General features: G+C 37.8%; 1 protein-coding gene and 1 non-coding gene across 2 annotated transcripts in view; both read right to left on the bottom strand.

Annotated features, from left to right (window-relative positions):
• PPP1R13B (protein phosphatase 1 regulatory subunit 13B) overlaps window positions 1–25,968 on the bottom strand; it is a 121,672-nt gene extending 95,704 nt beyond the window's left edge. The window contains exon 1 of the mRNA XM_043982279.1: window positions 25,738–25,968. Within this exon, the coding sequence (XP_043838214.1) occupies window positions 25,738–25,746 (9 nt within the window). The 5' untranslated portion in view covers window positions 25,747–25,968. The remainder of the gene's footprint in view (window positions 1–25,737) is intronic.
• Window positions 15,372–15,507, bottom strand: LOC122745168. Its single transcript, XR_006355441.1, has one exon. It is a non-coding gene; the product is annotated as a small nucleolar RNA U109 (small nucleolar RNA).
• Window positions 25,969–26,659: the final 691 nt, after the last annotated feature.

Below are 26,659 nucleotides of genomic sequence, written 5' to 3'. Positions count from 1 at the left end.
GCTAAAAATTAAATATTCTCCAAGTTTGGAAGTAGACCAGCCTCTCTGTTAACAAAATTCTTTGGGGGGGGGGGCGGGGGGCGGGGGAGGGCAATGAGGATTAAGTGACTTGCCCAGGGTTACACAGCTAGTAAGTGTCGAGTGTCTGAGGTCAAATTTGAACTCAGGTCCTCCCCAATCCAGGGCCAGTACTTTATCCACTGAGCCACCTAGCTGCCCCCTGTTAACAAAATTCTGCTCAAGATCATTCCTGATGGGAGGACCTGAGTTTACTCAGACACTTAATAGCTGTGTGACCCTTGGCAAGTCATTTAACCCCAATTGCCCCTCCCCCTGAAAGATCATTCCTGATGAATCTCTTTTGATAGTGAGACCCAAAATATTTAGCATGTAAGTGGGATCTTTAAGTAATAAGAAGACAATCATTTCAGTTTCATAAGCTGAACTGATACTTAATAACCAAAATGACCTAACTTGAAAGATATAGAGCAAATTATGTATGACATAAGTATCTGGAGATAGCTGATGATAATAAATTGATAAATTACCTTTTGAAGAAAGGCAAGGGCATAGCAATATATTGACAATCTCATGAAAATTTTGATGCCTTAAATCTCTAGAATGTAATTATTTTTAGTTTTGGGGGTTTTTTTTGGTTTTTTTTTTTTAAGTGAGGCAATTGGGGTTAAGTGACTTGCCCAGGGTCACACAGCTAGTAAGTGTTAAGTGTCTGAGGCCGGATTTGAACTCAGGTACTCCTGACTCCAGGGCCGGTGCTCTATCCACTGCGCCATCTAGCTGCCCCGAATGTAATTATTTTTTAAAAAACACACAATAGTATGGCAAAAACAGGGTATAGACCAATATTTCACACCATATACTAAAATAAATTCAAAATAGGTACATGATTTACATAAAGGATGATACCATAAGCAAATTAAGAGAGTATGTAATCGTTTATCTGTCAGATTTATGGGCAGAGGAAGAATTTAGGACCAAAGAAGATAGAGTAAAACAAAATTTAAAATAGATCATTTTGATTATATAAAATTAAAAAGTTTTTGCACAAACAAAACTAATATAGTCAAGATTACAAAGGAAACAGAAAACTGGGAAAGAATTTTTGAAATAACCATCTCTGATAAAGGCCTCATTTCTCAATTTCATTTATTTATTTATTTATTTATTTATTTTGCAGGGCAATGAGGGTTAAGTGACTTGCCCAGGGTCACACAGATAGTGTCAAGTGTCTGGAGCTGGATTTGAACTCAGGTCCTCCTGAATCCAGGCCCAATGCTTTATCCACTGCGCCACCTAGCTGTCCCCCATTTCTCAATTATTTAGAGAACTGAGTCAAATTTTTAAAAATACAAATCATTCCCCAAATGATAAATGGTTAAACTATATGATCAGGAAGTTTTCAGACAAAGAAATCAAAGCTATCTATAATCATATGGAAAAAATGTTCTAGATCACTACTGATCAGAGAAATGCAAATTAAAACAACTCTGATATATTACCTCACACCTATCAGAGTGGCAAATATAAACCTGTACATACCCTTTGATCCAGCAATACCACTGGTAGGTTTACATCCCAAAGACATCTTCAGAAAGAGAAAAAGACCTATTTGTACAAAAATATTTATAGCAGCTCTTTTTTGTGGTGCCTAAGAATTGGAAATCAAAGGAAATCCAAAAATTAGGAAATAGCTAAACAAGCTGTGGTATATGATGGTGATGGAATATTATTGTGCTGTAAGAAACAAGCAGGATGATTTCAGAAAGGCCTGGAAAGACTTGTATGAATTAATGTATAGTGAAGTGAGCAGAACCAAGTGAACATTATGCACACAGACAGCAAAATTGTTTGATGAAGATCTGTGAATGACTTAACTACTCTCAGCAATACAATGATCCAAAACAATCCCAAAGAACTAATGATGAAACATACTATCCATCTCCAAAGAAAGAAATGATATTGAACAGACTGAAGCATGCTATTTTTTACCTTTCATTTTTTAATTTTAATCAAGTTTTCTTGTACAAAATGACAAATACGGTAATGTTTTATATAATCATGTATGTATAACCCATATTTGATTACTTACTGCCTCAGGGAAGGGGGAGAGGAGGAAGGAAAGGAGGGATAAAAAAAATGGAACCCAAAAGTATAAATAAAAATGTTTATTACTTTAAAAAAAACACATAAAATAATATTTTAAATGAATGAATGAAATAAAGGCAAAGAGGCATAGCAATATACTGACAATCTCATTAAAATTTTGATGCCTTAATCTCTAGAATGTATTTATCAATTTTCAACATTTTATCTGGAGTTCCCCCCAAAAAACAGGCAACTAAGTGACCTAGTAGATAGAATACTGGGCCTAGAGTCGGGAAGACTCACCAAAAAAACTATCCAAATGAGCCAAAATGAACTCTTAATTCACTTAAGGTATTTTTTTCCTCCTAAAATCAGGAGAGATTGCAAATGAGATTCATTCAATTCTCCTTACTCGTGTTAATGTTCTGTACATGCCAAGTGGACTAGATTAGGATTCTGAGCTCAAAGAGGAATAACAGAGGAATAACCTAGTCCCCATTCCTCCTACTTCCCTAAGTACAATGCCCTCCTATCACACCTGTTCTAAGGATCAAATATGATAATATACTTAAGCAGCTTTGTGAGCCTTAAAATGTCATATAAATATTAGTTATCATCATTATTATAGGTGAGCCTATGATCACAGGTGACTCTTATGAACACAGGTGAAAGATTCCTGCAGGTGAACAAAGGCAAAGCTTTCAGCAATTCCTTTTCATGCTCACCAATTTGCCATGTTTAGTTTTAAGACTGATATACTGTCACTTTGGGAGTTCACACACACACACACACGTGTGTATTTGTATGATTCTGAGGGTTGAAGGCCCTCACTGTTGAAGAATGGGAGGATATTAGTGCCTTCTATAGAAATAGGATGTTGGGGGTGGGGGATTGGGGACATATGCACACATATGCAATCTTGTCTGTACATTGTTGTTTGCATGCTGTCTTCTCAATTAGATTGTGAGCTCTTTGAGAAAAGGTAGTTTTTGCCTTTCTTTTTATTCCTAGCGTTTATCACAGTACCTGTAACATTGCAAATACTTAATACTTACTCATTTGACTTTCTCACAAATATTCAGTCTCTCCCTGTCTATTGGGTGCATCTGTACTGCCTACAAAGACAATCATGTCTCCACATCCCTCCATCCTCCCTCAAATCTGACCATCCCTGATTGCAAACTCCTTGAGAAAGCTATTACAACCAGTACCTCTAGTTCCTCTTCTATCACTCTCTTAACATTAAGCAGTCAGGCTTTAGAATCCATCATACATGGATTAAGTGCTCTCTCCAAAGTGCTGAATGCTGTTCTCTAGGTTCTCATGTTACTGCTTCTCTTCTAGTTCTACTTGCCTGACCATTCATTCTTCCTTAGTATTGTCACTCCACAGCTCTATTCTGGTCCTTTTTTTCTCTACCTCCACACTATTTTGCTTGATGTCTAAGAGCTCATCATTTCCCACAGAATCAATGATTGATTGCCTCTTTGAAGATGATTTTCACACCTACATAAGCAACCCTAACATCTCTCCTGCCTTCCAGTTTCATATCAACTACTGCCTAATGAACAGCTGGAAGGAGGTGTCCTGTGGTCATCTCAAGCTCTCTATGTACAAAATGAGACTAATGCTCTTTCAGCCCCCAAACCCCACCCCTTTTCTGAACATCCCTATTTTTGTCAAGGACACCACCACCCTCCCATTGCTTCAGTGTCATCTTCATCTCCTCACCTGAACTGACCCCACACAGCCAATCTGTTTCCAACTCTTACATTTCTACTTTCACCACTACAATCTTATCTATCTCATACTCTACATTCTCACAAAGCTGCCAATCTGGTACAGGCCTTTTATCACCTCTAACCCTAACTATTGAAATAAAGGGGGATGGAATAAGCATTTATTAAGCACCTACTATCTGTCAGGCACTATGCTATGCACTTTATAAATTTTATTTCACTTGATCCTTAAAACAACCCTCTGAAAAGGATGCTATTATCCCCAGTTTATAGGGGCGGAAACTGAAGCAAACAGAGGCTAAGTGACTTACTCAGTGTCACACAGCTAGTACCTGTGGCTAGATTTGAACTCAGATATTCCTGACTCCAGGGCCCATTGCACTAAGCACTGAGCCACTTAACTGTCTTCAATAACCTGCTGGTTCATTGTCTCCTTGTCTTGAGTCTTTCCCAATCAAGTCCAACCTTTCCATTAAGCTACCAAAGTACAGAGCTACTGTCATTATCTCCTTATTCAGTACACTATAGTGACTCCCTATCACCCAAAGATGAAGTGTAAAATACTGGCCTCTTTCCATCTTCCCATCTTCTTACATATTTCTCATCTCCACACTCTATGATGCACTGGCCTTCTTGCTGCTCCCTTCACATGTCCTTCCATCTCCTAACTAGGGGCACCTCCCATGCCTGGCACATTCTCCCTCCTTACTTCCAATTCAGCTCAAATCCCACCTTCTGGACCCTTCCTCTTAATGTATTCCCTGAGATTACTTTTATATTTTAGATATGCATTTGTATGTACATGGCTATCTCCCTCATTAGAATGTCAGCTCCTTGAGAACAGGGGCTGGCACACATTAAGCCCTCAATCTGGCACCTTGACTGGCCACTTCTTTGTTGATAGCCCATTACCAGACTGTCACTTGTTCCCAAGTGATTTCAACTAAATCACTTCACCTTTCTCACCTTCAATGTCACTTATAAAATGAAGATCTTGGATTAAGTGACCCTAAGGTTACAAGATGATATTCCAGCTCTTTGTTGGCTGCTGATGACAACCATCATAGGCACAAGACCACATAGAGGTCCTCTAGTCCAATCCCTTCATTCTACAGATGAGAACAAAGGTCCTTATCTTAAAAGAAAATACTGGGGCAGCTAGGTGGCGCAGTGGATAGAGCACCGGCCCTGGAGTCAGGACTACCTGAGTTCAAATCCAGCCTCAGACACTTAACACTTACTAGCTGTGTGACCCTGGGCAAGTCACTTAACCCCAATTGCCTCACTAAAAAAAAAAAATACTAATTAAGAGAAGACTCAAATGGGGTCTTTAAGTTGTTTGAAGGTAGAATTACAGACTGTAGATGCTCTATATTTAATCTGCTTAGGTTATATGTGCTTGGGTTAGATCCAAAATCAATTGCTAAAACTGGAAGGAAATAGTGGTGTGCCTTGCTTGGGGCCACTTCTGTCTTGGCTAACAAAAGTCATGTCAAAGGGGAGGTTCAAAGTAATGGGATGACTACTCCAAATTATGAGTGTCTAAAAGGAAATGATCATGCATAACCTTCTTTACAAAATGAGTCTTACTTCATTATTTCCCTCCAACTTCTAAGCTGTACCAATTCAAACTCTTGGAGAGCTGGGAAAGAAAATTCCTAGTGAAGGAATATTTATAAGTCATATAGTCATATTTATATGTGTTCATGGGCAAAAATAGAGAAAGTACATGTCAAGTGAAAATTTTGTTTAGTTGAATATTTCAGTAAAGAGTTTTGCATTTCATTTGATTTAAAACCACACAAAATTAGATAAGTGATTTTACACAGTTTAAATCTCTAGTTTGCTTGGTGTCAAACTACCAATCTAGCCTAAGCTGTATAAAGACCTTGTTATAATTTGTCTGACACCAGATAACCTATGTAAAAGAAATTAGCATGCTTGCTTCAAACTTGTGCTTTTGAAAATTGCTTTGCTATTGTTTTAAAGATGCCACAGGATGATAGGACATTTAGGTGCATGACTATGCTAATATTAAACCATATAAAGGAAGTACTATCTAGATTTAAGACCAACCATGTCCCCCTTTACCAATTGCAGAGGAATATGGGCAGTTCCAGATTTCAAATTGTTATTTTCCTATAATCTATACAGCTTGGAAGTTGTTCAGGGAATGAAAACATTCTAAATCCCAATACTCTTTCTAGGAAAGAAAAAAACAAATGCTTATACTTACTTAAATAAGAGGCCTTTTGAATGATAAATTTTATTATTGGTAATAGTGACAAAAAGCTCTTAGCTTTAATTAATTTTTTTTATAAGGGCACTGAAAGGATATTTATGAGCTTCATTTCCCATTTCAGTTTCAGTATCCTATGCATTGGATGTGGTCTTTTAATTAACAAAAGCAGGGTTGGGAGAAAATTGCTCCATGTTCTCTCTCTCTCTCTCACACACACACACACACACACACACACACACACACACACACACACACACACACAGCATTCACTTTAAATTCTAAGAAGTGTAGGCTAGACTAATCATAAAGTTTTGACAATGTGAATTTCAGGTTTTACTTTTCTAAGAGAATAGTATTTATTGTGTTTAGCTTCTCCAATGTTGTATTTACTTGTATAAATGTGAATAAAATTACTACAGATAAAGAAATCATAATTTTGTGAAAAAAATTCTGAGTTGGTGTGCAAATAGTTGGATATTTAAAAGGATCAGAATTTTTAATGTTAACAAAGAATGGTTTTTACATCATTAAATAGTTGGGGAGAAATTTTTTTAAAAGAATAATAGTTTAAAGATATCAAAAATTGTTTTTTAAAATCTTTCTGAATTAAGCCATGGTAATTAATGATGTCCAAATCCAGTTCTGTTCTCTGGTTCTAGAGATGGGCATGGAATTTTGTTTCTAAATCACAGGCTATGAAAGTAGAGTCATTGCCTTGTAGTGTGATCTTCCCTAATTTTTCCTCAAAGTCATGTATGGGAGTGAGTCTGTAGTTTCCTAACTATCTTCTTTCCTCCTCCACTACAATGTGTCTCAAGAGTTTAAAGATATGATTGAAGACAATCCCAAAGGACTAACAATGAAACATAATATCCACCTCCAAAAAAAGAGTTGATATTCACTGAACAGACTGAAGCATGCTATTTTTCACTTTCATTTTTTCCCTTTATTCAAGTTTTCTTGTACAAAATGACTAATATGGTAATATTTTACATAATTGTACATGTATAACCCATATCTGATTGCTTACTGCCTCAAGGAGGGAAGAGGGAAAGGAGAAGGATAAAATTTGGAATTCAAAACTATAAATAAAAATGTTTATTATTTTTAAATAGTTTATTATATGAAATTCACAAAGTTTTACTAGACCATGAGCATACTCATCATTTACATATTGTCTGAATTCTCTGGGGCTAACCACAGTAGATATGAGATTGTACACGGCACTCCCTTCATACTGCTGTTCTTCATCACTGTTAGGATACAGTTATAACTCTTGCCACACATATTGCTACACAAATTTTTTTTTTATTACCAGTGCATACCTATGACGTCAAAACAAGAAAAATGGACTTTGAATGTTGCACTGCACAGTGCAGTGTGGATTACCCTGTTAATCGAATTAGATGGCAAAGAATTGTTTATTATGCAACAACACTTAGTTATGCTAAAAGAATACAATATATGCTGACACCGGATTAAGCACTCATCATGTTATTACTAACTCACAGAAAAATTTTAAATAGAATCTCATCACATTTTCTTGACAAAGATAAAAAATGAAAATGAGGCTTCCTACAAAGTAGGTTTCTGAATAGAACATTTGTTTGTCAAGCAAGAAAAGCTTAGAGTTGGTGAGTTAATTAAATTGTGTTTGCAGCAATTGAACAACTATGCCCAGAGAAAATAAACTTATTTAAAGCTATTAGCTTTTTGCCTTAATTAAAATCATGTGTTCATGGTTTGATATCAGTATTTGGTAGTACCTATCTGCGTGAAAAGAAACTTTCAAAGATGAAATGTAGGGGAGCTGCTAGGTGGCGCAGTGGATAAAGCACTGGCCCTGGATTCAGGAGTTCCTGAGTTCAAATCCGGCCTCAAACACTTGACACTTACTGGCTATGTGACCCTGGGCAAGTCACTTAACCCCCCATTGCCCCCGCGAAAAATAAATAAATAAATAAAATAACAAGATGAAATGTGCAAAATCCCATTACAGATCAGTATTAATAGATGAACATTCACAATCAATTTTAATGATAGGGAATATGAACTTTGAACCTCAATTAAGGCAAATGTTATCCTCCATCCTCCCCCCAAAAATGTCATTTTTCTCATTAGTAGATCTGTATTACAAAAAAATTCACTCAATTATTGTGCTTTTAATTTCATCAATAAAAATTCAAGGAAATTTATTTATTCTTGTTATAGAAATACCTACATATCACTGATTTTGCCTCCTGGGCCACAAAGCCTAAATATTTACTATCTGGTCTTTTAAAGAATAATTTGACAATCCCTGGCATAGAGTACTGAGAGGTTAAGTGACTTACCCAAGAACACACAGCCAGGATGTGTCAGAGGAAGGATTTGAACCCAGGTCGTCCAGGATTAGAAGCTGGCTCTCCAGCCTCTAAATAGCCATGCTGGTACTCATGAAAGCAGCAAGCATTTATATGCCACTTTAAGGTTTTCAAAATACTTTTTATCTGTTATCTCACTAATCCTTACTAAATGGCTGAATTATAACAAATGGTATATAAAATACTATAATAATAATTTTTCAAATGTGGAGGTTATACAAGTTTCCTATAATGTCATCTCAAAACTGCAGGCTTAGGTAGGGATTCTGATATTCAAATATAACCCATCCACTATTAATGATACTTTTAAGAAACCTCATAGGACACACGCAGAGGGGGGAAAAAAATCACATACACTGCCCTCCATGACAAAATGACCAAAAAAAAAAAAAAGAAAAGCAAATGACAAACTAAAACAAAAATAATTTTTAAATGTCTCCATAATTTCACCAAGCTCCTGCCTATCTTTTTTATAATCTGCTTCCCAATCCCTAATGCTTTTTCCTACCCATAATTTCATATTTGGGAAAAAATCTGGAATTAAAAAGGATTTTTCTTCTGGACTTTATGGATTATGATATAATGGAAAAATCACTAACCCAAATCCTAATCCTAGTTCAAGATTCCCTAACAAATGGACCAGATTTTAATCCTGTCTATCTGGGCAAATTACAATTTCTCAGTTTCCTCTTCTGTCAAATAAGGGGGATCAGAAGATGATCCCTAAAGATCCATCCAACTTTTAATATTCCATGATTTTGTAAATTATGGCACTTTAGATAACAGAAAGTAGCTATCTCATTAATAAGTCTACACTCTTTCCAATAAAACCTCCTTCATCATTTGAGACAATCTTGCCCACATGCTGTTTTATACCCAAAATCTAACAGAACTATTTAAATCAGCTTTCCTTGCTACATGTCCATTTTATATAACAAGTAGGTAAAAAAATCTCTATTCTAATTCTATGGAGAAAGCTAATTTAATAAGCATATATATACACACTTATGTGTATATGTGTGTATGAATGATGTGTGTTTATATATTCACAATATTCATACACACATACTGCTTTTTTTCAAATATTCAAACAGTACAAACATTAGTACTTTTCTTTTAATGAATAACAAATTCATTGTGGTATTGCCTCTTCTTGTCTGGCCATAGCAAAGATACATTTATGCCTACACAAAAGAGTTATCAATCTGTCTGCTATTCCAAAAAGTTTATGCTTAACAATTTTTCCTAAAACAAAGCATAAGAAATCAGTTAGGTTACTCTCAAATTAAAATAAGTATCTCTAAAAATTCAGTTTAAGAAAAACACATATATACATTCTACACAACCATCTGAAAAGAAAACTAATCCATTTATTTATATTTTTATAAAGGAAAACCAAATTCCACACTATTCCTACCTTTTTGCCAATTATTCTTTCCAATTTCTTCCTTTTCTGTTTAAGTCCAGTTCTTGAAAACCAAGACTTTTCTTTTGTCTTGCTTATGATCCTTTTTGTCACCATTTTTAAAAATGTTTTCCATGTGCAGTGCTATTAAGCTAAAGTGGAAAGCAAACGTAACAGTGCCTATAGTCTAAAATAATATCCGTTCACTACAAAAAGGAAAATACTTAAATAGATGTCTCTCAGGCCAACTGGCATCTGAATTCAAGCACCAAAGACATGAGACATGATAAGATGTTCTAATGAAACAAGACAGACTACAGTTGTGACAGTAGAGTGATATGGTGGATAAAGTTTCACCTAATTAGGTAAGTTCCATGGAAGAGAAAGTTTGCCATTAACAGTAACTATGTGCAAACTAGGATTTAGGAATGAGAACTAAAGACCAAAAAAACCCTCACAAAAAAATACTCTTTCATTTCCATATGAAACTCTTCTAAAAACGTTGCTAACATGCTTTGTAAAAGATTTCTAGAAATTTTTCCATTTTAAAACTTAATAGTAATTGGACTACTTAAAATACTTTAAAGTTTGCAGAGCACTTTAATTATCTTATCTGAGAATCACAACAGCCCTATGTGGCAGAGACTACAAAGTATTATAATTTCCATGCTAGAGATGAAAACAAAAGGGGGGGTTTCATAGTTTCAAAGCCTTCCCATGCGTGCTCAGGTCAGGTCATTTAGACAGTGTATCAGTGGCAGAGCTCAAACCAAGGTCTTGTCTTACTCTCTCTCCACTTTCTCCACTAAACCATAATTGCCTCTCAGAAAATGAAGTTACCAACTCTCAAAATATATACAAGCCTCACCCTATGTGCATTATTCACTTACAAGCTTATATTTCTACCAAGGCTGTGTGGCTGAGTTACAGGTACAAGGTCATAGCTGCTGACAGACAGTTCTAGGGATGGTTGCTGGTGCTTTATGAGAACAGAGTCCACAACAACAATAGACATTGATGTGTAACTGCTTAAGTGTTACCAGAGAGGTTTAACTTCTGACTAGGTCAGAATAAAGACATGCAAATCCATAAAATTTAACAAAATATAGCTACACACAAAGTCTTTATTTGATTATTCTCTGAAAAAAATTAGAAGAAATAGTCTTCTCCAAACGTTGAGAAAGGAGCATAAAGCCAGACCACACTGTGAATTCATCCAGGGTTTTTCCATTAGAGAAGACACAGACCTTTCAAAAAAAACAACCAAAAAACCAAACCCTGACCTTTTTTCATTAGCATAACAAATCATGGTGGATATTTACCATATACCCACAGACTAATCAGTGTCAGCTAGTCAATTCTCTGCAAAGAAACTTCCTACAGAGGACAAGACAAAACAAAACATTAATGTTTCTCACACTATTATTCCTTTCTGGAGAAGAAAATGGCAAACCACTTCAGTATCTCTGCCAAGAAAACCCCAAATGGGGTCATGAAGAGTTGGACATGAGGAAAAATGACTGAACAACAACAAAAAATTTACCCCTTTAGAAACCTGGCCTAAATTCTACTCTCAGAGTGAAAACCCATGGCCAATCAGTAAGATTTACAGTAAAAGTCAGGAAACAGGGGCAGCTAGGTGGCACAGTGGATAGAGCACCGGCCCTGGAGTCAGGAGTACCTGAGTTCAAATCCGACCTCGGACCATACAGCTCTCCATTGCCCTTTGAGTCACCCCAAATTCTGATACTTTACAGGTTGTGGTGTTTCATGAATCATAGCCATGAAACGAGGCACCACCATAATGTAAGTATCATAACATGGTATAGCATATCTGTAAACTACCAGCATTAAAAATAAAGGTTTCTTTTTCAGAGAGCAGCTTGGGATCACTAAAAGGACTGCACGTATTCCCAAAAGCAATCCAGCTTGCTCTCTTGTAATTCATTCAAATACAGGTCCAGCTCATCACTTAGCTACAAAGCCCATCCAAAATATATATGTACACATACACACAACACATACTCAAGCAAGAGATTGCCCACTGAACTATGAATCCCAAGCTAGACAAAAAGCTCTTTATTTGGGTTTTCTTGTGTAGAGTTAGTCAAATTTCAGTGGAAATTCTGCAACATCCTGACATTTAATGAAGTTGGTATTAAGTAATCTTTGAATAGAAAAGTTTGGAAAACCTTACCATCTACAGAGAGTTCTTCCATCTAGGCTCTGGATCATAAAAACATATTTAGACTTGAAGATGCTTTAGAGGCCATCTAGCTCAACTATCTCATGTTACAAGTAAGTAAATGAGGGGCAGCTAGGTGGCGCAGTGGATAGAGCACCAGCCCTGGAGTCAGGAGTACCTGAGTTCAAATCAGGCCTCAGACACTTGACCCTTACTAGCTGTGTGACCCTGGGCAAGTCACTTAACCCCAATTGCCTCACTTAAAAAAAAAAAAGTAAATGAGGCCCAGAAAGGTGAACTAACTTCTCATGGATCACAAAAGTGGCAGAGCCAGAACTCAAACTTAGGTCTCCTGACTCAAGAGATTCATCCCTCTTTCCACTGCACCATGCTTCAGTAAACATCTTTGGCAAAGTATATATGACCCTGTTTTAATCAGAGGATCATTGAACAAGTTTCTCTGTGCATGTCAAGCAATCTTGTATAATCTTAATATATATATGGCATTAATCGTGAAAGAAATGCAAATTAAAACAATGTTATAACAAAATTGGTCAACTTGGCATAAAAAGTACATTTGGGCAGAACTAGGGAGAAAATAGGCATATTAATTCACCTTTAGTGAAGCTGTGTGAAACAATCCAACAACTATTCTGGGAAAGCAATATGGAATTCTGCAATAAAAATTACAAAATTTTTCAAACCCTTTGACCCAGTGATCCCACTAGGTTTATATTTAAACCCCCAATGAGAGCAACAGGAAGAAAAGATCTTTCTACACAAAAAATCTCTAGAGCAGCACTATTTATATTAACAAAAAGTTGGAAACAAATTCTGTGTCCAACAAATGGTGCAATGGCTGAATAAATTATGGTACATGAATGTAATAGAATACCATGTGGAACAGACACATATCAAGTAAGTGCAAAGTAAAAAAAAATAGAAGCAGAGAATAATGCACACACCCACTACATCTAATGAATGATAACATTTAACAACAGCAAATTCAAACTCAGTGGACAATATTGACAGAATCCTGTTAAAAAACTTAAAACACACCATCTTCATTCCTTTTAAGTTCAAGTGTATACTTACAGGAATTATCAGCCACCACACTATACTATTTTGCTTAACTATTTGGGGGAAATATAATGGTGATTTGGGGCAGCTAGATGATGCAAAAGATAAGAGTGCCAGGCCTACAGTTAGGAAGACATCTTCCAAAGTTCAAATCTGGCCTCAGACACTTAACGGTGTTTACCTCAGTTCCTCATCTATAAAATGAGCTAGAAAAGGAAATGCCAAACCACCCAAGTATCTTTGCTAAGAAAACCCCAAATGGGGTCACAAAGAATCAGACACAACTGAAATGACTGAACCACAACAAACAAAAAATGGTGATTTGTGGTTTTCATGTGTATACTTACATAAAACAAAATTTAAAAATCAAATAAGCATATGTACAGGAAATATGGGGAAATGTTATATAGGAGAACCTTTAAGAAGGCATTTTGTCTTACTGAATCAAATATTTTTGCAAACAACCTATACAATGGCTTCTATTTATACAACTTTCAGTCAATCTTGCAATTCTAAAGTAAACCCTCAACACAAATGTTGATTATCCGTTAAGGTCTTATAAAGATGAGAAAGTAGGACTATGTCAGTAGTAAATGATATCCTTTCAATCTTTTTTTATTAAATACTGCTCAGTTTTTTTTTAACTCTTCCATATCATCCACTCTTGACATCTTGAAAATAAATTCAAAACCTTCAAAAATTTATTGCCTCCAGAATAAATTTCTTCCATGTGTAATTTGTCTTTTCTATATTTTTTCCTGTCTTTATCTTCTTTAGGACCATTTTTACACTTTTTATATTACATTACAGGGATTGAATCTAAATGTGTTAGAGTTCAAAGCAGTCATTAATTATGAAAATTATTTCTAGGAATGATGATAGAGCTTTCTTATTTATAAGGTTTATTACTTATTTTGAGCATTTTTTAAAATTCTGAGTTCCAAATATTCTTCCTCCCTCCTGCCCCTCCCCAGTCCAATGAGAAAGAGAGCAATATGATATCAATTATACATGTGAAATCATGCAAAAAATGTAACTTGCAGATCTTTTACATTTTTTTGTCCATTTGCTATCCTCCTGAATTCATCAATGAATGCCTTTAGAATTATTTGGCTTAGTTTGGTTTTACATCAAGCTTTCAAGTGAATGATATATTTTTTAATGCTACTACGCTTTATTGTTTTATGATGCAAGTTTTACAAACGAGATTATACTCGGAATTGGTGTTATCCTTAGTTATCAAATCTCTCATTATGACAAGGAAATCTAGTGTCCACTAGCAAAAAACTATTTTTGAATTCTTTAGGTCTCCTCGTTATGGAGACTACTTTATATGTTAAACTTCCATAGATAACTACAAAAGTCTATAACAAGATCTTTGCCCTTATTCATTTTCAATTTTCAGTACCAACAGACCTATGCATGAAGTTGTATAAAGTACCGTCTTCTCACCATTAAATTTTCTTTTAATTTTGACCTATGCACACAGAAGTCAATGGCCTAAATGCAGAAATGACTATCAACAAGGGATTCTTAGTGATTTCTTAGGATTTCCTGTCATTCTTGTCTTTTAAGATATGGTCAGTATAATTTTTTTAATTTCTTTAAAATATCTCCTCTTCTGCATCAAATATTAGCATACATGTCTTCAAGTTTGTATTTTTTTTATGATCATCATGAGCACTGCATGACAAAGTGCCCGAGTATCTCGTGAAATGATGTTCCATTGTTTCTACATGCACAAAACCAATTCCTTTTACTTTATTTGTCTCCCTAACAAAGATCTGTGAGAACCATCCTTCTATTTATTTATATCTTCCTTTTTTCTTCTGTTATAATGTAAAAGTTAATGACATAGTTGTTTCCAGTTGATTGGTTGTGGGACCAAGATCTCACATATATAGTAGAGCCTCAGAACAATGTGCTCAACCTACTTTGCCTTCCCTTTTAAACACTATTATCAACAATGGAGAAACAGAAAAGGCCACATATGACCAAGGACCATTTTTAATCTTTTACTTTCTTTTTGTTTTATGTGTTGCCAAGGCCAAAGAATTCTCCCTAATAGAAACAGACCTATCAGATCTTAAGCTCCAATTACATTGTCTTCAAGAACCCAGGGCCACCTCCATGCCGTGATGAAGCTTAAGCATCGATCTTTAGTGAAGGAAAATTATATAACATTTCCTAAACTTTAGCACAAGTCACATGTATTTTTTTAATATGCTGTGTAATAAAATTCAGGTTTCTTTAATGTAGGAGAATTATACTACTACTCAGCCTTTCCTAAAAGGCTGGCAGCCCTGAACACTCCAATGTTTTATTTAGCATGTTTTGAATATATTTATGCTCCTATTAGTCAGAAGCACACAACATTCTACATGCAGGAAGAATTAAAATAAAACACTAGATACCAAGTATATAATGGTGGGATTGAACAAGGTGTTTAGATCCCTTCTAACTACAACTATTACACAATCTTTAAACAGCACAGCAGATAAAAATGAGTGATTCAATGAAACCATGGAAAATAAGAGCTAAGCCACACATCATTTTGTACTAAACTCAAATGAGGTCAATTACACATGTGTTTACTTTCAATTTAAATAAAGGCTGCAATTTGAAGTTTTAAATATATTATTATGAAAGTCATTTACATTCTGTTCTTATTTCCTAGAATAGAATAATAGTTCTAAAACACTGAAAGCTTGGGAAAGACTTATTAAAAGTAAGACTAAAGCCAAAGTAAATAAGCTGAAAAATTAAAATCAATAAAAAATAATTTAAGACAAAAAATGTGACAGGAAGAATTCAAATGCAAATTTTAAGTTAAAAATCGCCTGGCTAAACATTAAAAAAAAAAAGTCATATACACCAAATCACTTAAGAAGCACTTTTTTGTGATTGCAAAGAAATGAAGGGGGAAAAAGCACAGACACTCATCTACTAGGGAATGACTAAATAAACTGTAAATGAATGTAATGGAACATTACTGAGCTGTAAGAAATGATGTGTGGGATGAATACAGAGAAGCATGGAAAGATCTACATGAACTGATGTAATGCTATAAATAGAACTGAGAAAATTATAAAGCTCAAGCATGACTTGAATGAAGAGAGAGAACACTCCCAATCCACACCTCTGTGGAGGTGGGAGGTCCACAGATGCTACACATTGCACATGTTTTCAGACTTTTTCAACACATTAATCAGTGGTGTTGAAAAACACTGTTACATGGGATGGCTCTCAGGGACAGGGAGGGATACTGGGGAAAACTCCGATGATATATAAAAAACAGAAGACAGCAATAAAAACTTATTTTTTAAAAAAGTTACATAGGCTAGAAAATACAATTCTGACATTACTTTTCCAGGTCAGCAGTTTTTCCAAGAAGATATTTCACATTGCCCTCTATTTTTTTATTCATTTGGATTTGCTTTATTGTGTCTTGGTTTTTCACAAAGTCACTAGCTTCCATTTGTTCAATCCTAATTCTTAGGCAATTATTTTCAGAGAGCTTTTGTACCTCCTTTTCCATTTGGCCAATTTGGCTTTTCCAGCTGTTGACTTTTTTCTCATGTCTTTCCTGCATCACCCTCATTTCTCTTTCCATTTTTTCCTCTACCTCTCTAACTTTATCTTCAAAGTCCTTTTTGAGCACCTCTATGGCCTGAGACCAATTCATATTTTTCTTGGAAGCTTTAGATATGGAGACCCTGACATTGACATCTTCCTCTGAGGGGCACCTCGATCTTCCTTGTCAATGAAGAAACTTTCTATGGTCCTCACCTTTCTCTGTCGGCTCATCTTGCCTTTCTTTTCCTTGACTTTTAGCTCCTTAAAGTGGGGCACTGTTTCCAGGCTGCAGTATCCCAAGCTTCAGAAGTCCCAGGTGGTATGATTTAAGGAGGATCAGGTTCTTCACTCGCCTGGCCTGTTCCCTAGTCCGGAGATGAACCCAGACTAACTTGCTAATCAACCAGCTTTGTGTGCTGTGGTAGTCAGCCCGACGAGCCTGTGCCCCTCCCCCACCTGGGCCACTCCTACTCAATCCTACCTCCAGGTTCCCAGCAGGGGTGAAAAATCCAAGTTCTGCCTCAGCACACCAGCATAGATCCCTGTAGTCTCCCCTCCTGCCAAGAGCTCAGCCCTCTGACCAGACTGTGAGCTTAGTTCCAGACAACACTGGCGCTTCAGCTGATTCAGAGGCTCTGGGGTCTGACAGTACTTTTCAACAACATTGCAGATTAAGATGACTGACCCAATGTAACACTGGAAAATAAGGGCCAAGCCACATATCTTTATTTTACATCAAAATTAAATAGGGTTGGGGGGCAGCTAGATGGCACAGTGGTTAAAGCACTGGCCCTGGATTCAGGAGTACCTGAGTTCACATCCAGCCTCAGACACTTGACACTTACTAGCTGTGTGACCCTGGGCAAGTCACTTAACCCCCCATTGCCTGCAAAACAAAAACTAAAACTAAAAAATTAAATAGGGTTGGGGACAGCTAGGTGGCTCAGTGGATACAGCACCCACCCTGGATTTAGGAGGAACTGAGTTCAAATCCGACCTCAGACACTTGACAATTACTAGCTGTGTGACCCGGGGCAAATCACTTAACCCTCACTGCCCCACAAAAACAAACAAAAACAATTAAAATCTAATACCAGTCAGACCAAAGATGGACCCACTAAGTTTCCTACCTCCACCCCAAATCTTGAGGATATGTTTTTCCATACCCAGAACATTAGAAACAGAAGAAATAGAAATAATCTAGTACAAAAAAAACCCCAAAACCTAAACTATTATCCAGTGTTTCAAGTGAGAAAAGTTGAGGTTCAGAGGAAATAGGAGATTTGTCCAAGACGACACAACTATTTAAGTAACAGAGGCCCCAGGTCTATTTTTTCCTCTTCATTAACAATGAATTCAAATATTTATCATTATTAATTTTTAAATCCTTTGTGTATCACTATCAAAATATTATAAATTTCAAAAAGAAACAAATTCTATTTGCATCATTTGGCTTATAGCAGAGCTCTTTAACCATCATTTTTTAACAAGTCAGGATTTTATTTGTTTCATGAAATTCTTAATTCACTTTTAAAAAAAAAAAAGTCATTCAGAGCTTCTGAGAGCAGATTAAATGTCCAGAGATCAAGCACAAACAACAGAGTGCTCAGGCTGCAAAATGACTGAGAACCAGTGGCTAATGTAGGGTAATGCCACATGGACTCTACTATAGGACAAAATCAGTCACTGATGAAAGCAGATTTTGAGGTCTTCAGGCTCACAAAAATAAAATAATCGACTGATCTGATTAGTCAGATTTAAGCAAACCATTATTCAACATTTTATCATTATATAGCTCTCAGATTTGCCAATGTTTCTAATATTAGCCTGACACAATTGTGTTACTCTCTATTGTATGACAGCAAAACTAGTAAAATTGAATAAAAATGTCGTATCCAGTGCCAGTTGGTGGGTCTGATTCTCCACAACAAGCTCTAATACCAAAACAGAGGTAAGTCAGTAATGCTACACAGCAGAATTCAATTCTTTCCAAGTGTTGTATGAGGGCCTCAGTATTTCATTAGGCCACCAGCAAGTCTCTCAAAGGACTCCCATTAGTTATTAGTTTGGGTATCATGTGTCCCTTATAAACAGTGACATTTAAAGCTATTTTTCTAGCTCAAAAATTTTGTTTAAAAACTATACATAAGAAGGCTACAGTTAGTTTTTTTTAAAAACCCAAGGTTAGGGGCAGCTAGGTGGCGCAGTGGATAAAGGCACCGGCCCTGGATTCAGGAGTACCTGAGTTCAAATCCGGCCTCAGACACAGTCAGCTCTACTGACTGACATTTATCGAAAGTGATTGATATATATATATATATATTTTGCCCTTTGGGCCTCACAACAATCTGTTCCCGTCACTTTTGGAGAATACAAGGATTTCAAATTAAGCCTTTTCCCCCTATATGATTTAACTGAATTCAGAATGGTTTTAAAGCTGGAACTCAACTTGGAAGATCATCTAATATAAACTCTCACTTTACAGATGAAAAAACTGAGGTTCAACGCATTTCAAATCAAAGGACACCTCCCTCTTGTACCTCTATCATCTAGAATATATATCTAAGATTTCCACCACCCCCCTTTCTTAAAGCAATTTCTCCATTCCAAAAAAGTAGCTCTAATATTAAAAGATAGTAAAAAGAATGTAAAGGGCATCTACAAAACATTTTTAAAAACACAGAAGGGAGCAGGATAATGTTGGTACTACCACATTAAATTTTATGTGTGTGTACATGTGTCTATATAAACAAACTATTATAGGTTCACTGCTTCATACATAATTCCTATTTTCTGGACACTTTTGTATATGGAATGTTCATGTTTGTTGGTGATTTCCTAGCTCATAATGGAAACATTTTTAAATGAATTTTTTACAATGTAGAAAGAACACTGGGTTTACAGCTAAAAGATCTGAGTTCCTCTCAAGGGGCCCAGTTTTTCATTTGTAAAGAATGGACTGATGTTAAGTGATCTCCAAGGTCCTTTCTAGCTTTGACATGGCAGTTCAATTCTGGGTTGGTTTCACAAAGACGGGGAAAGGGAAATTATTTGTAACTAACAAATGGTATTTACATTTAAGATCTCCTTTCCTCTCAAGTTTCCGGTTTGAGGCTCAATTGCCTCAGATTCTAAGAGAGGACATGAAACTGTGGAGTCCCAGGTCTCACAGGTTCAGGATACAGGGAGACTGGAAAGTTTGGCCTTGGACCTTCCATGGTTGTTGGATTAAATTAAGGCTGCACCTTTAATTTAATCTTTTGGTGAGGAAAAAAGTGTCTATGCTTGGAAGATCCTTTACTGCTACCTCAAATACTATTCTACTGCAGAAAAGAGAAGTGAGAAAAGGTGGGAAGAAATTATGTTTTATTGTTCTTCCACAAATGTTGGATGAATAGAGAGAAAAAATACAGGTAAGAATAATAATTACGCAAAAATGGTACTTTTTACATTAGACATGTAACATAGATGGGGCAGCTAGGTGGCACAGTGGATAGAGCACCGGCTCTGGAGTCAGGAGGACCTGAGTTCAAATCCAGCCTCAGATACTTAGCAATTACAAGCTGTGTGACCCTAGGCAAGTCACTTAACCCCAATTGCCTCACCAAAAAAAAAAAACAAAACAAAAACAGACATGTAACATAAGGATTCTGATTGTCTGGTTCCTGACATTCTATTTCATTTCCTTCAAAATAAAAATTCATATATTTCATATTATCATAAATATTTATTTCATTTGTAGAATCCACATTCCAGTCTGAGATGATGTTTTTCCCAACCATATTTACGTGGGAGAAATTACAATTTTTCTAAAACCACGTCTAACATTTTTTTTTAACATGGAGAAGGGGGGCAGCTAGGTGGTACAGTGGATAAAGCACTGGCCCTGGATTCAGGAGTACCTGAGTTCAAATCCGGTCTTAGACACTTGACATTTACTAGCTGTGTGACCCTGGGCAAGTCACTTAACCCCCATGGCCCTGCAAAAACAAACAAACAAAAAAAAAAAACATGGAGAAGCAATGCAATTGAACAGAATGTACTGTCTCCCAGGGGCTCATAACCTAGAGTCCATAAACTTGTTTATTTGTTTGTTTTTAATATTTTGATAACTATATTCAAGATAAATTATTTCCTTTGCAATCCTATGTTATTTTATTCACTTTAAAACATTTTTCTGGATTGGAGGGGCCTATTGTCTTCCCCAAAATGTCAAGAGTGATACCAAAAAAGTTAACAATTCATCTTAAACACTAAGATCTTAAATACATGTTTTCTACAAAAGCTATTTCATTTGTCTGTTTTTCAAAAACCCATATTAATCTATATGATAACAGTCCATAAAAGATTTTCATACAAAATTCAATGACAGTTATCATTTCATATCTTTGCTAGGAAATAAAGCAATTGAAAATGAAAAAGAGTGTTTGCAGTGGAGGCTGATTAAAATAGTTCTTCCCAGAAAGGTAATATGTGAAGTAACTAGTGAAACAAAAGTATTATACATCAAAATTCAGTCAGAGATGTTTAGAAACCACTCCTCATCTGTGCAAACTACACATACCAAAATTTACAATAAAAAATAGTTTGTATCTATCTTTGCTACATTTTCCAATAAAGTCACACTTCATTCTAAAGATACAAAGTTGTTGGTCATTTGAGAAAATACCTTGATGATACCAATTTATAATAGCTAATTGAATGATGTAAAAGATACATTTTATTTAATATTCAATTTTAAAGCCTCAGAATTAGCACAAAGGGAGGAAGGCAGGAGAGGAAGCTGAAATAGAAAAATCTAGGCATCTTTTAAATTTCTTCTAGAGCATTAAAAATAGTTAATTCATCAAAATTTCATTTCTAAGTTATCTTTCCTGGGGACATATCTACTGTATTAAATGAAGAGCCAGGTACAAAAAAATGTATAGCTATTTAACACTACAGCCCTTTGGTAACTCGGTTAAATACTTTTATAGGATCATAGGATTGTATATTTAATGCTAGAAAGGACCTCAGAAGCTAGGAACCAACCCCCTCATTTTACAGAGGAGAAAACTGAGGCACAGAAAAGTTAAGTGACTTGCTCAGGATCACACAAGCTATTAAGTGGCTACAGTAAAATTTGCACTCAGATCTTAATGATTCCAAAGTTCAGTGTCCTTTCCTCTAAGCCAGCTTTTAGACTTAAGCTTGATAAATCTTCGAACAACGAATAGCCTAAGCTGGACAGAGGCAGTCTAAGAGATACGAGCCCTGGTATCAGTTCCAACCTCTGAAGTTATAAACACAGGCAAAAGTCACTTATGCTTTCAGTGCACTAGGCAACTCTGAAACACTGAATTCCTGATTATATTACAGAGTTGCCCACAGTGACAAAATCACAGGTCCCATTCAGCAAAGAAAAAAGAATTCTCAACAATCCTTTATGTGGGGATTCTTTTTTTTTTTAGGTGGGGATTCTTAATCTGGGTTCTGTCGATATGTTATGGTTTTTTTTTATTTTTCAATAACTATTTCAACATTTTTTTATTGCATGAATTTGAAAACTTGATTCTGAGAAGGGTATAAGACAAAAAACATTACGAACCCCTGCTTTAGGGTAAGAACATAATATCCTTTTGCAAATGAAAAAACTGAAATTCAGCAAAGTTAAATGACTTGCCCTAAGTCACATGGTTTGTCTTCAACACAGTAAGTGAAAAATCAGAACTTAAAATCAAGTTTGGGGGGGGGGAAGGGCAGCTAGATGGCGCAGTGGTAAAGCACCAGCCCTGGATTCAGGAGTACCTGAGTTCAAATCCGGCCTCAGACACTTGACACTTACTAGCTGTGTGACCCTGGGCAAGTCACTTAACCCTCAACTGCCCTGCAAAAAACAAAAAAACAAAAAACAAAAAAAAATCAAGTTTGGGGCATGAAACCCAATGCTTTTTCCATTATCTCACACTGCCTCTCTAATAGATGGTTTATGTAAAATCATGATTAAGAAGTAATTTTGGGGGCAGTGGGTAAAGCACTGGCCCTGGATACAGGAGGACCTGAATTCAAATCCGACCTCAGACACTTGACACTAGCTGTGTGGCCCTGGGCAAGTCACTTAGCCCTCATTGCCCTACCCAAAAAAAAAAAAAAAGAGTAATTTGGTCAAAATGTGAATGTAGGGGCGGCTAGCTGGCACAGTGGATAGAGCACCTGCCCTGGAGTCAGGAGTACCTGAGTTCAAATCCGACCTCGGACCATACAGCTCTCCATTGCCCTTTGAGTCACCCCAAATTCTGATACTTTACAGGTTGTGGTGTTTCATGAATCATAGCCATGAAACGAGGCACCACCATAATGTAAGTATCTGAGTACATTAAAAACATTTTGTGGGGCAGCTAGGTCATGCAGTGGATAGAGCACCGGCCCTGGAGTCAGGAGGACCTGAGTTCAAATCCTACCTCAGACACTTAACACTTACTAGCTGTGTGACCCTGGGCAAGTCACTTAACCCCAACTGCCTCACTAAAAAAAAAATAAATAAAATTTTAAAATGATAATTACAGTTCCAAAGCCCTGGATCATGCTTTTAGTTTTTATTAAAATATCTGTTTGTGACTAAATTATTTTAGGACTGGGCTAATTTCTTTTAGACCAGAGAAAAAGTTCTTGGCATAGCAGATAAAGTTCCAGACATGGAGTCAGGAGACCTGAATTAAAACCCTAATATTTACTAGTTATGTGACTCTAGGCAAATCACAACCTCTCTGAGCTTTAGTTTCTTTTCATCAGTAAAAATGGGGATTAACATCTGTAGCATTTACCTCATAGGGTTTTAAGCATCAGATGAGATCATCTCAAATGGTATTTTTTTTTTAAATATAGCCTCCAATTTCTTGGGAGAAAATCAATATGACTATATAAATATACTGCAAATGATTCCACTGTGAGGCAAGATTCTGGATTCTAATCCCAGCTCTAACTAATCTGCTAAATAAGGGATGTAGGAAGTCACAACCTCTCTGGTCCTCAAATTCTTCACCTGTAAAATTGGGAGATTTATTAGATGATTTTATCTGCTCTAAAATTCTTTGAGTATGCATCAAACAAACAAAATTAAATGACCTTAATTTATGCAATGAGTTCTATTAGTCTGGATGGAAAGACATATTAAATGGAGTTCCTACCTTCAAAAGGCTTAGTTTGAAGGAAGTAAGAAAATACCAAAGACATAGATATATAATAGGTAAGTAAGTTACTCTAACTTAAAAGCCATTCTTATTTAAATTGTGAAAGGGGAAAAAAAGACCATTCTTTCCTACCTATAAGTGCAATGCTTTGCAAAAGAACAGATACATTCATCACTAGACAGCAATGCAATAATTATAAACAATTTTCTCCAATCCCTGTCTCCCTTCAATATATAGCTGTTGACAAACTAGTCACGCCAAAATATACAAACAAGATAAATGGTAAAAATGAGCTTCTAAATCAATTCACTGAATTAATTTTTGAATATGACAGAATTTCAAAATAGTTAGGGAGCTTAACCAGAGAAGCCTGGACTAAAAAGTGTAGGAATAAAAAAAGTAGAAACTACCAAGTTTGAATTAACTAAAGAAAAATTACCCAGGACAAGAGAAATTCAGTTAATCCAAAATATTACAACTTTAACAACTGACAAGATTCTCTTCCAACCAATCATTTCCCAAATAAATAAGTGCAATGACATCCATATTTTCATGTTGATTTTTCTCTGAAAACTTTTTTAAAGAGAGCCTAAAGAACCAATAAGGAATATGAGAAGCAAAGGGCCCCAATGATCTATAAACCAAAAGAAATGCTGAATTTAACTTATCTGCAGTTTGGGAGTTCACACATACTTTCTCTCTCTCTCTCTCTCTCTCTCTCTCTCTCTCTCTCTCTCTCTCTCTCTCTCTCTCTCCTAGTACTATTTATCTATAGGAATATTTGGTTTTATGGTCTAAACTCAGGCTGCCCTAAATGCAAACTATAAGGGATAAAAGGGATGTCAATAGTAATAAATAATGAAATAAAATTGAGCACATAAAGAGGATACTCAGGAAAATGTAATGTTTCCACATAGCCATATAAAATGCAACTTTAACAGGACTTCCTCCAAAAAATAAGCATATTTATCCCTTCAAAAATATTTTCGTTTGGTTTTCTACACAGTGGATTTGAAGACTTTTAATTATGAGCCACCTTACCACTACAGTAGAACTCTGGTTTCATTTAATTACCTGCTTCTTAAGCCAGCCTTAGCCTTACAATCCCCTAGCTTTTTGATGGTTGTTTTCGTGGACCGGTTTTCTTGAAGGGATGACGGGTGGGGAGTAATTGGGGGTTACTCTCACGGCCTCTCTGGACCTCCAGCAGGGCCTGGATCCAGCTGACAGGACGAGAAGGTGCTGACTATTGCAGCAGCTCATCAGGGAGAGCAAAGTTCACAGACGCCTGGCCTGGAAACACACACCTGCCGCCGCCTCCTCCAAGTGACAATCGGACCCGACACCCTTTTACCCAATTCTGCCCCCTACCAGGCGCGGGGAAGGGGGGGGCGGCGGGGCCGGGGTCACATACACAGAAAGGAAGGAAAAGACCCCGACCCTTTTTCCGCAGGGGCACAAAGGCCACGCCGTGCAGTGGGAGCCAGACTTCCTCCCCGGCCGCGCACACAGCGATGGAGCGGGAGAAACCAGGCTTCCTCCCCCGCCGCTCACCACCTGGGCCGGGCTTCCCTCCAGGGGACGGGCGGATGGACGGACGGACGGACACACACACGGACATGCACACACACACACACACACACACACACACGGACACACACGGCCGGGGGGCAGAGCGGCGAGATGAGAAGCGTTGACACCGCGCACACGTGCGCGCACACACACGCACACACACCCCTGGGGCCGGAACAGCCCTCCCCGCCGGCCACGCGCACACACGCAGGCACACACGCAGACACACACACACACACACACACACACATACGCGCACACACGCGTGCACCCCCGCCGCCTCCTCTTCCTCTCACCCACCGGCATCATCTCGGGCAGGCTTCCGGGTCCTCGGCCGCCGCCGGACTCCGCAGTCCCCGCCGCACTGACAAGCACCGGCCCAGACGCTGGCGCTCGGCTCCTGTCTCCGCAGGCGCGCGGCCGCTCTCGCTCCGCACAGGCCGCGCCGCCGCTACCGTCGCAGTCGATCTCAAAACCGAACGAGCTACAGCCCGCGGCGGGCAGAGCCCCAACCCAGGGTGGGGGCGGGAGTGGGGGTGGGGGTGGGGGGAGGCGGCGGTTGCGGCAGTGCTGCAGACCCCCGCCCCTCCTTCCTCCCTCCCTCCCCCCTTGCCAAGTCCTGTGGCGGGTGGCGGGTGGCGGGAGCCCCAGACACCGCCTCCCCCGAGATCCCGCCGCCGCCGCTGCTGCTGCTGCTGCTGCTGCTGCTGCTGCCGCTGCCGCCGCCGCTACCAATGCTGCTCCTGGCGCCGAGGCCCCCACTGCCTGACCCTAGCCTTTCCTCCGCCTCGGCGAGTCCCCGCCCCCAGCGCCCTACAGCCACATAGGGGCAGCCGCCGCCTCCTCATTGGCTGAGAGGCGGGGTCGCGGCTGGGCCCGCCCCTCTCCTCTGCCTCCTCCACCTCCTCCTCCTCCTCCTCCCTCTCCTCCCTCCCGCCTTGCCTCCCTCCCTACCTTTTACTGTCCCGGGGCAAGTGGGCTGCGTGTACCTCCACTACCTAGGAAGGATGCACCCCTCGTGAAAACAAGGTCCCCAGGAAAAAACGGGGAAGGGGTTTCGTGTGCGCGCTCCGCATGCCCAAGCACCTATTCCTCTTCCTTTGATCCTTCCCCCAATTGTTTCGGTCGTCAGATTTTTTTAGAGTCGTATGACCCACAACCTTGTTTTATAAATGAAGAAATAGGGTCATGGAGATTTAGTGACTGGGTCACACAGGTACTA

This window comes from Dromiciops gliroides, chromosome 2, assembly GCF_019393635.1.
Source record: "Dromiciops gliroides isolate mDroGli1 chromosome 2, mDroGli1.pri, whole genome shotgun sequence".
Classification (NCBI taxonomy): domain Eukaryota; kingdom Metazoa; phylum Chordata; class Mammalia; order Microbiotheria; family Microbiotheriidae; genus Dromiciops; species Dromiciops gliroides.
Note: the sequence above shows the minus strand (reverse complement) of the source record. Positions and strands in the feature narration are given on the sequence as shown.